This window comes from Grammomys surdaster, unplaced genomic scaffold, assembly GCF_004785775.1.
Source record: "Grammomys surdaster isolate TR1022 unplaced genomic scaffold, NIH_TR_1.0 130, whole genome shotgun sequence".
Taxonomy (NCBI): domain Eukaryota; kingdom Metazoa; phylum Chordata; class Mammalia; order Rodentia; family Muridae; genus Grammomys; species Grammomys surdaster.
Window position 1 is genome coordinate 23,937,966 of NW_021604588.1, and position 11,232 is coordinate 23,949,197.

Consider the following 11,232-nt stretch of genomic DNA (forward strand, 5'->3'; position numbering starts at 1 on the left):
AGAGAGAGAGAGAGAGAGAGAGAGAGAGAGAGAGAGAGAGAGAGAGAAGAAAGCAAACAAAACAAAACATCTCTTCCTGGAATCTGTAGTGTGTCACAGTGTGTCCCACAGTCTATCCCTCTGTCCACACATCTTCACTTGCAAAGGTTCACTGCAGTGAGTCATCGGTCTGGTTCGAGGTCTCTGGCTTCTGTGACACCTTCGCTATTGGTTCCTCACGTGGGCTCCTCCTGCTGCTCACCTATGTCATGGAGATCCTGCAGCTTTGGATCGGCAGGACGGCCTTTTCAATGCATCCCAACAATCTGCAGTTGATATCTGGGTGGTATCTGAGCTGGTCAGTGTGCCAGCTCTCCCTTAGCTGTACAAACATGCAAGCTCTGAGCATTGCTCTGGCTAGTCCACTCGGTGCTACCACTGACAGGAAGCAGGGTCAGCCCTCCTGCTCTCACTCCGTTAGGTTGACTCACCCACACCTTTGCCTCCAGAGCCAGCCCCACTGTGCTGCCTAGTCGAGGTGTGGGCCCAAGATCAAAGTTCTTTTAGGTTGCTTTTTTGTAAGCACATTTTGGAAAACACAACAAACGGGTGTGGTGAGTAGCTGCATGGAATGGAAAGTGAGTTAGAGGTGGTGCCTGCTTTTCCACCCCAGGACACGGTGCCCCAGAACCACAGCTCAGGATGGAGAAGTAAGCTCAGCTCACAGCCTCAGATACTTCGTGCTCTCTGGGCCTCACTGACGTGGGTCTGTGGTGAGGCAGAGTGTTATGGTGGAAGGGCATTTCAGATCTGAGAAAGTGGAGGGAGGGGCAGGTAAAGAGGCTAGGGACAAGACATGCTCTCCAGAGGCATAGCCCAGAGGCCCACTTCCTCCAGCTGGCCCTCATTACCATGATGCTGTCAGTAATGGCCCCATCGATGGACAAGTCCACTGGTGAAGGGTTGTCATTCCACAACCAATACCCCTGCCCCCTACACACACACACACACACACACACACACACACACACACACACCATCTATTCTGCTACTCTAGAGAACCCTGACTAATACAGACATGAAATAGAGAACAAACCACAGAATCCCCCAGTCTGGCCTATAGGCTAGAGACTCGGCTCTAAAGTCATGGACCACCACCACCAAAGACACAGTGCATTTGTATGCTACATCTGGGTTTTCAAGTTCTATCCTTTTGGCCGAGTTCTGTGATGTGGCCATAGGATCTTCACTTCTTCACAGAAGAGATTAAGAGGGTTCCTGAACCTGCAGAGGCCAGTCAGGTAAGTTGTTTCTACTTAAAACCAGTATTTTATGTGGATGGGTGCAGTGCCCACAGAGGCCAGAAGAGGGCGCCAGATCCCTAGGAACGTGAGTTACAGGTGGCTGTGAGCTTCCGTGTGAGTGCTAGAAGCTGAAATTGTGTCCCCTGAAAGAGCAGCCGGTGGTCTCAACTGCTGAATCATCTCTTGAGCCCCATGTTTTGCTTTTAAGATTGCTTTTTGATTCTGTGTATCTGTCAGCATCTGTGTGAAGGTGTGTGCAGATGTCCACAGAGGCCAGAGAGGGGACATCAGATGCCTGAGTTGTAGTTACAGATCACTGGGACCCACCTGACATGGGCACTGAACTGATTTCAAGTTCACTGGAAGAGCGGCAAACACTCTTAACCATTGGGCATCTCTGCGGCCCCAGGTCCTGCCTCTTACACAGGCTAAGTAACAGCTGCAAGAGCACGTGGCCCGTGGCCATTGGCCCATGACGCTTGTCCTTCTATGCTTAGAAGCCAACAATATATGAGTAATGGCAGGTGGCACAGGTCCCATTTCTAGTCAGAGCAGGATGGCAGATCAGTCTCAGGCTTACTGAGCTGCAAGGGCGGATCGTGGCTTGCATTTACACACAGACCCAAAAGACCAGCGGTTCTCAGTCTTCCCAACACTGCGACACTTTAACACAGCTCCTCATGTCATGGTGGCCCCAACCGTAAAATTATTTTTGATGCTGCTTCATAACTGTAATTTTGCTACTGTTATGAATTGTGTTTTCTGACAGCAACCCCTGAGAAAGGGTGATTTGACCCCCAAAGGGGTCGTGACTCACAGGTTGAGAACCCCTGCAATAGACAGATCTACAAGAACTGGATGATTTCTGGTCACAGAGTACTCAGGACATTGACAGGACAATGTCACAGGTTGCTACAAATGCTTATTTTCTGGTCAGTATATGAATTTAAAAGTTCTTCCAGAAGAACAGGAGTGTTTGGTCAGCAGCTACCCATAGCGAAAGGAACCCCTTTTGTTTTTTTTTTTCTCATATTTTCTCTATCATAATAAGTTTTGCTCATCCTCATGCCTGCTGCCATACAAAGGTCACTGGGTTGAGTTGTGTGAAACTGGTATAGCTGACTATTTTGACCTAAGAAGATACTTTTCACCTGGTCAAACCTAATGGAGTCTGAACTTCGGTTCACTAACCATCAGCTCCTCAGGACCTTCTGTGTGAGCGGAGAAGGATGACAAGCCAACCCATCTAGCAGCTGCTAGGCAACTTTGAAAACTGTGCCTACATGCTGCTAGTGAATCTTATATAAAATACAGAGAGGTAATACAGTTTCCAAGGAGTTGGTGCTTATCTCACGACCTGTGGTCCGAATGCTGGTCCGAATGTGTGTAGCTACATCACCCATACCTGACTGGCACAGCCTGCCTGCTCTGACAAGATGGCTGCTGCAGGCCTAGGGGCAGGCGCAGAAGCAGTGAGCCAGCTGACAAATGCCAAAGCATTTCAGTGGGAACTCTGCCCCTTAGTACTCAGTCGCCCTGAGTACTAGACTCCCTGTAAACACTTCCTAAATATCATCGAGAGAGAGGAGGCCCCAGGCCCTGTTGTCAAATTAGTATAATTTTCCAGAAGATATAAAAATATAAATAACAGCAATATTCTAAGAGTTTTAAGCTTCAAACCGAGGAAGAAGGATCCAAGATAAAAAGATAACACATCAGACATTAAAAGCCGAAAGACAAGAACAAAAGCGTGCTCAGTCCAGAGGGCTGGGCTTAAAGGACAGTCACGTCTGCTCCTGTGCGGAGGGGTTTCCTTATCAGTTAACAACTACAGATCCTCCAAGTCGGTTAAATCCACGGCCACTTTCAAGAATAGGGTGTCGTCTTTAATGTAGGTGTTCTTGGAATTCTCCAGAGTAGAATGGGACACAAAGCGGGGACAGCCAGAGGCGATGTTCATCTCGCCGTCGGGTCTTTTGAAGCTGCTGCTGTTGGGGTCAGCTTTGAAGGTCTCCACGATGTGGTTCTTCTTGCCACTCTGGTCCAAAAGCATCAGGGTCACCCTCTGCCTGAACGGCCACTGTAACAGCGAGTCAAACTCACCCCTCATCACCACAAAGTACAGGGACAGGTGCGTTCCCTTCCCCGACCCATCCCCGTTCAGGTACGCCCTGGCACAGAGCCGGTAGCCGCAGCGGCTGGTGTAGAAAGGCTGGCTGAAGACGGACACTGTGTGCCCCTCCACGGCCTCCCTCTTCTTCGCCCTGTAATCTGTCACCTTCCAAATGAGCTTGCCGCTGTAGCAGGCGCCCTCCAGCAGCTTAAACCGTTCTTCGTTCTTATTCAGCTGGGCTTTGTGGATATTAATGTGTGCGTCATGCTTGCTGGTCTCTCCCTCTAGAAGAACTGGAAGGAAACACAGAAAGGAGGCTGCAGCAGGGGTCTGTCATCTAAACACGGTGTCCGCATGTGCACCTCACACATGTGCACCACACATGTCAGAACAGGAGGCTGCAGCAGGGCTCTGTCATCTAAGCACTGCCTATGAACTACCAGCATGGTGTCTGCATGTGCACCACACACATGTATACCACACACATGTGCACCACACAGACATGTACTACACCCACTGCTAATGTTAACTCAGCCATGGTAAGTGGACACCAAGCACACATGGATGTGTCCTCTTCACTCTCAGCTTGCCTGAGTATAAGACACATTGGACATTCACCTTGAATGAATTCTCATGCTGAGCCTTATGCTGTGTGTATGTGTTTGAGTGTGTATGTGTGTGTGCTTGTGATATAAGTGTCTATGTGTTGCATGTGTGTGACTGTGAGGTGTTTGTGTCATACAGAGATTGATGCTGGGTGTCTTCCCCAATTGCTTTTGACACAGTTCTCTCACTAAACCAATCCCTATGTTCTGGCTAGCTTGTCCTAGAGATCCTGCCTCAGCCTCCAGAGTGCTAGGATCACAGGTAGTCCTCGAGCCCACTCAGTAATCACATGGCTCTAGGAATCCAAATTCCAGGTATGTGTGCAGCAAGTGTGTTATCTCCTGAGCTATCTCCCCAACTCCTATAACAAATTTTACATTTAAAAGGCATTGTTTATTATTATTATTATTATTATTATTATTATTATTGTATGTGTGTATGTGTGTGTGTAAGTGAAGGCATGTACACCATAACATACATATGGAGGTCATAGAATAACTTTTAATAGTTGGTTCTTACCCTCCACTGTGTGAGTTCCAGAGATCAAACTCTGAGTGTGATAGTTTGAATGAGTTGGTGTCATTAGTCCCATTGGAAGACTTGGTCCCCAGCTGGTGGCTGTTTGGGAAGGATTAGGAGGTGTGGTCTTGGAGGAGGTGTGTCACTGGGCTTGGGGCTTCAGCGGTTGCTCCAGTGCCATGTCTGCCTACCATAATATTTCTCTATGAGATAGTGGTAAATTTTTATCTCTCTGGAACCATAAGCCCGAATAACCAACCCTTCTTCCTGTAAGTTACCTTGATCATGGTGCTTTGTCACAGCAACAGAGAAGTCACTGATACACTGGTTATCTCGACTGCATAGCAAGTCACCTGCTAAGCAACCTCACTGGTTCCAGTGTGCCAAGCCCTAAGTCACCCATCATCTCTCTCCCTTAGCTTGTTGTTATTTTCCAGTGTTCTTAACGATTACCACTCCCAGCTCTCGGAACTGCCTGGGCCGTTTCGGTCTCTTGTCTGACGCCACACACATGGTGGTGACCCTCATTTTCTGAGGCGGCTAGGATCTAATGCTGTTTCACACACAGCAGTCAGCCACTGTGTGTCCTGGAAAGCTGGCTGTGACTTGTCAGCTTCTGCCACAAATACATGGAGACACAGTGAAGTCGTGAGAGGGAACCGGACTGCTTCCTTCCTGCACACGTACCTAATCTCTGGTCACTGGCTTCCAGCTGGGTGATCCTCTGTTTCACGCTGTCAACCGCATCCACCAAAGACCTCAGATCAAGTCGACTTGGCTGCTGGTTAACTATTTGCAGCAGCTGCCGTACCTGCGTTTCCAGCCAGGCTGACTTGTCTGTGTGACTGCTGAGGGCCTTGTGGTACAAAAGGGAGCATATGTTTTGGAAATTAGACAATGGATTTGTAATTCGTTGACTGAATTTTAACACCCAACATTTCACATATAACAATCCACTAATGAGAGGAAAGCGGCGGTGTCCAGAGAGTGACTCTGGTGAGCATGGCACAGTCAGCAGCCACCGGCTTCTCCCTCCTCCTCTGGACTCCTCTGGGGAATCTTTGAGCTTTCCTCAACGTGTGTAAAGTCCCCCCCACCACTTATCCCCAGGCTCTTTGTGCTTCTCTTGCCTTAGCACTGTCTTCCCTCAGAAGCCTTCTCCAGTTCCCTCTCCGTGAGGAGGCTGAGACTGAGCAGGAACAGGCAGAGCAGGACACAAGTCTGGAAGAGGCCTACATGCTCTGTGGACCTCTCCCATGGAGGACGTTAGTCTGCCCACGTAGTCTTTTTTTTAAAGACTCAGTCATCCATTTATATATATATATATATATATATATATATATATATATATATATATAATCTATGTAATATCTATGTAAAATATTTATATATTTATACATTAATAATATATTACTTATATTTCAATATAAATGGAAAGAACCCTGTCTTACCTGGATTTTTTTCCTTTTCTTTTAAAGATTAATAGTTAGGCTCATTCACTTTATTTTATGTGAGTGTTTTGCCTGCATGTATGTCTGTAAACTTTGTATATGCTTGGTGCCCACAAGGTCAGAATTGGGTATTGGATCCCTGGAACTGGAACTATGGATAGTTGTGAACTTTCACCATGTGAGTGCTGGGAATTGAACCCAGGTCCTCTGCAGGAGCAGCAAGTGCTCCTAACTGCTGAGCTATTTCTCCAGCCCTTCTTTTCTTCAAAAAAAAATCATTTATGTGTATGTGTGTGTGCCTGAGTACATGTATATTCACCATGTGTATGCAGGAGACTGTGGAGGCCAGAAAAGAGCATCAGATCCTTCGGAACTCAAGTGACAGGTGGCATGGGTCAGTACTTCCTGCCCCTGGGCCGTCATCTGTCCAGCCCTTACCTGGACGTTTGAGAGGAAACTTCCATTTCTTCCAAACATCTGTGTGAACTGCTTCAGGTCCTTCTCGAACTTCCTCACGGTTCCCGCTAGCTGCTGGATCTTGCTTTCTTTCTGTTCAAGACTCTGATACAAGTCAGAGATCTAACGATGGGCACGAAGGCAGGAGAGAGTCAGTAAGTGTCAGTAAGTGCATGCACACACAGGTGACGGGGTGAGGCTTTCTAGAGGAAGACAGTACACGTGCATTCCTGCGGCCATTGTCAGGCAGAGTCCTGTGTAATTTAAGAAAGTGTTTGCAGGTGGTCTCTAAAACCAGAACCATAGAATGTTCCATTCCTCACCCACAGTGATGGGCCAGCCAGTCAGGAGTGTCACATGGCTGAACTCGATGAACTGGCTTGGTATACTCTTTCAGTGTGTGCTGTCAGACAGCCAGGACACCGATCAGTGCCACTCGAGACCTCAATGAATTTTATCTGCTCTGCCTCTGCCCTTCCCCAAAGAGCCCCTTCAGGTAACCATCAGCAAGTGTAGCCCAACCCAGAAAGCACTGCTAAACATAGATACCATAATCCGAGTGTGTGTGCACACACGTGCATGTCTAGTGCCTCCTCCACTGCTTCCTACCCCTTCCCTTGAGACAGAGCCTCTCACTGAGCCTGGGCTTAGGCTGGTGGCCCGCCTGGGACCACACCTATGGGGGTGATCTAAATTTAGGGGCCTCGTGCTCACGTGGCAAGTGCTCAAACCCACTCAGCCATCCAGCCACACCTAAGAGAGGTCCCATTCAGCCTGAGTGCTGGCCAATTTCCACTCAGATGACACACAGAAAAGCTCTTAACTCATCTGTGTGTTTGCTTGGTTTCTGGTTTTTGAGAGTGTAGTGTGGCCCAGGCTGACCTGGAACTAGCTACACAGTTGAGGATGACCTAGCTCTCCTGCCTGCACCTCCCAAGTGTGGGACACACATTGATATACATTCATACATACACTCACACTGATACACAGACACACACTCACATACTGATACACACTCACACACAGACAAACATACACACACTGACACAGACACACATGGACACATATGCACACTCACATATACACTCACACAGACACACACACACACTGATACACAGGCACACAATCACTCTGACACACACATTGATACACACACATATACACATAGACACACACAGTGATGCACACTTATACACACAGACACACATATATACATTTATACTAATATACAGACATACACCAATACACTGGCACATACACACTGACACACACTCACACATATACTGACTGACACACCCAGATACACACAGGCACACATATACAGACACATACACACACTCATACTGATATCATACTGATACATAGGCAGATACAGTAACACACACATTGATACACATACACACACACACACATTGATACACTGACACACAGAGACACACATATACATACTCACACTGATACACAGATACACATTCACATACTGACACATACTCACACACAGAGACACACACTCACTCCATTAATGCACACACACATACTCACACACTGGCAGATAGTCACACACCAACACACTGACACACTGGCACACCCAGACACACACACAGGCACACACACAGACATTCATACACTCATACTGATACACAGGCAGATACTCACATTAACACACACATTGACACACACACATACACACATTCACACTGATACCTAGACACACATACTGATACACACACACACTCAGAGATACACATACACACTCACACTGATACACAGATATACATTCACATATTGATACACACACAGAGACACACACACACTCACACACTGGCACACCCAGACACACCCAGGCACACGCACACACATCCCATCTGTTTTAGCTCTCACAGTCTTGATCAGTTCTTATCTAGGAAGCAGCTCTTCTCAGCTGGTCCTACCCTGATACCTTCTGCCCTCACACAGGAATTCTCCCTCCATGGGAGCTGGGACCTGTCTGGATCTCACGGAAACTGGATGGAGCCTGGTACCAGTGGGTGCTGGAAAAATATCTGCTTGGTTGGCAAACATCCTTTTCCAGTTCATATTCCACACCACAACCAACACCACCAACAGACAAGTCTGGTCTTTTTCCCCTGCTTCAATGACTCTAGTGGCTTTTTAAAAAAGGACACACAGGGCTCTATGTGATTTGATACCCTTGTGGCTTCACATTCATTTCTGACCCATGTGCATCCTGTCCATGAAGACTGCACAGCACCTAGCTAATTCATGTGCATCCAGCATGACTGTATAACATATAGCTAACCCATGTGCATCCTGTCCAGCAAGACTACATGACACCTAGCTAACTCATGTGCATCCTGTTCAACAAGATTGCACAGCACCTGGCTAATTCATGTGCATCCAGTAAGACTTCAGAGCACCTAGAAAACCCTTCAGTACCCTGTCCAATAGCTGTATAGTACCTACATAGATAGCCCATGTGCATCCAGCAAGACTGCACAGCACCTAGCAAACCTTTCAGTACCCTGTCCAATAGCTGTATAGCACCTATATAGATAGCCCATGTGCATCCAGCAAGACTGCACAGCACCTAGCAAACCCTTCGGTACCCTGTTCAATAGCTGTATAGCATCTACATAGTCCATGTGTATTCAACAAGACTGCTCAGTACCTGGCTCCCATCAGGGACCTTCCCTACTCCAGAAATTACTTTTTGGTGCAACCATTCAAAGGAACAGCCCTCTGGGGGACATTTCCTTACCTGTATCACCTACCCAGGCCCTAATTCATCTCATCCCTCCTAGAACTTGCTTTTAGTGTTGTCTGTCCTTTTCTTCCACCAGAGTGTGGTGAGACTATGTCACACTTCTTTATTCCCTGAATCCAGCATGATGCCTTAGACAGACGACACTGGCTATGTGTTTGATGAATGAATGTTCCTTCTCCATACCCTTGCCTCTAACCTGCCCCTGTTCTTGTGATACCCATCTCAGTTACTAACATGACCAGGTTCTTCACCTCTCAAGCTTAAAGCTCAGAATGTTATCTGCGTGTTATCTGCAGCTCATGGGCTCTGAGATGCACCTCCACCATCCCCATCTCCAGCATCTTCTCAGTTCTGAAATGTTTCTGTGTGCCAGGCACCATGCCAATGCTCGCTCCCATCCACCATAGCCCCATTTGCAAATGAAGAAATGGGGAGGGGCAGAGACACATGAGCCAGAGTGGTGTGCAGCCTGCAGGCTCAGGCTTGTACACCATGCTACCCTATTACCAGATGTCTCATTTTTAAAAAGCCAGGCAAAGAGTTGGCAAAGTGTTTCATAACACTGAAAAAAGATTAGTTCTAACTTTTGATCCTTAAATCTCTTCTTAAACAGGGCAAAATCCACACAAGTAAAACAATAACCGACCAGTGTTCAGATCTTTGCTCACAGAAGGTCATGGCTGTTTCAGCCCAACACATCAGTTTCCAGGCACTCCTGTCTCACACTTGGGAGTCCGGGCACGCTCATGCTCCATTTCCTTAAACCTACAGCATTTGCTATACAAGCCTATCTGGGCACAACCCCCGCTTCTGAGGACCCGGCTTCACTTCAAGCAAGGAAACTGTTGTTTCCCTTTAGGTCAGCCTGGGAAGCTGGAGAGAGGCTCAGCAGTTACAGACACGTACTGCTCTAGCAGAGGATCTGAGTTCAGTCTCTACAACCCATGTTGATCAGCTCATAGCTGCCTAGGCTGCAGGGCATCTGACATCCTCTTCTGGCCTCACATGCCTGCACTCACGCATACACACCTCATATACATAATTAATGATATGAAATAAACAAAGGTACAGCTTAGGTGCCCTACGCTGAAAAAAACCTCTACAGCTTTCCCAGAGTACCTTGCTGCAGCCTCTGTATTCCACATAGCATTACTGTGTTTCAGAATACACGGCTACTTATCTATTTGTATTTCTGTGATTTTGTTTTTCATGGAAAGGCTGCGTCTTCCAGGCTTCAGTGTTTCTGTGCAATGCACATACTTCTATTTCACCAATGGATGAATCCATAGGGTCTACACAGAACCCACAGTTCCCTGACAGCAGACCTGTGACCAGTTACGACTGAATCAGGATTTCTAATTTTCTCCTGACTGTGACCCTGAGAAGCACACATACCCACTGTAATGTGGAATCAGACATCATAAAATAATCTGCAGTGCTAAACTCCTTCGCTGACAGTGGGTCTGAATGAAGTCTTCCAAAATGGTCCTGCAAGACAATTAACTTCCATACAGCTGCTCCTTAGGGCCAGCCTTATGGAGGTCTTGGATGAAAGTTCCAGGAAGCTGATAGGCTTGACAGCCATGTGAGTGATATGTATGAAGTTAACGTATTCAAAGCTTCTCCAAGGCAGTTTTAGACTGACATCAAAATTCCCACAGTACTTAGAACAGACAGCCAACTAATGCAATGCTCTGTCTGATTTAATTCTCAATGTCAAACATCTACATAAGTCATAGGTAAGGGCTTAGTGTGTGTGTGAGCAGGCTGCGGAGTGGACGGTAAGCCACAGAGAAAGCTGACTTGAGATCCATTCTGCCACTCACAGACATGAGGCTTACACTTAAACTTGAGTTACAAACAAGGCTTCTTTGATCCTAGTTAGCTCATTTGCAGGGGGAGAGGATGAATGCACAGAACTCCAAGGTACCTTCCAGCTCGAACCTTCTATAATACCAACAGTGTATCTGGCTGGCCTGGAACCCGAGAGAGCACCAAACCAAACCAAACCAAACCAAACCAAACCAAACCAAACCAAAC

General features: G+C 47.1%; 1 protein-coding gene across 1 annotated transcript in view; it reads right to left on the reverse strand.

Annotated features, from left to right (window-relative positions):
* Positions 1 to 2,880: 2,880 nt before the first annotated feature.
* The window catches only part of Traf5 (TNF receptor associated factor 5), a 43,839-nt gene continuing 35,487 nt past the window's right edge, over positions 2,881 to 11,232 (reverse strand). Inside the window, exons 9-11 of the mRNA XM_028760672.1 lie at positions 6,411 to 6,551; positions 5,209 to 5,377; positions 2,881 to 3,689 (exon numbers count right to left, since the gene is read on the reverse strand). Of these exons, the coding sequence (XP_028616505.1) occupies positions 3,112 to 3,689; positions 5,209 to 5,377; positions 6,411 to 6,551 (888 nt within the window). The 3' untranslated portion in view covers positions 2,881 to 3,111. The remainder of the gene's footprint in view (positions 3,690 to 5,208; positions 5,378 to 6,410; positions 6,552 to 11,232) is intronic.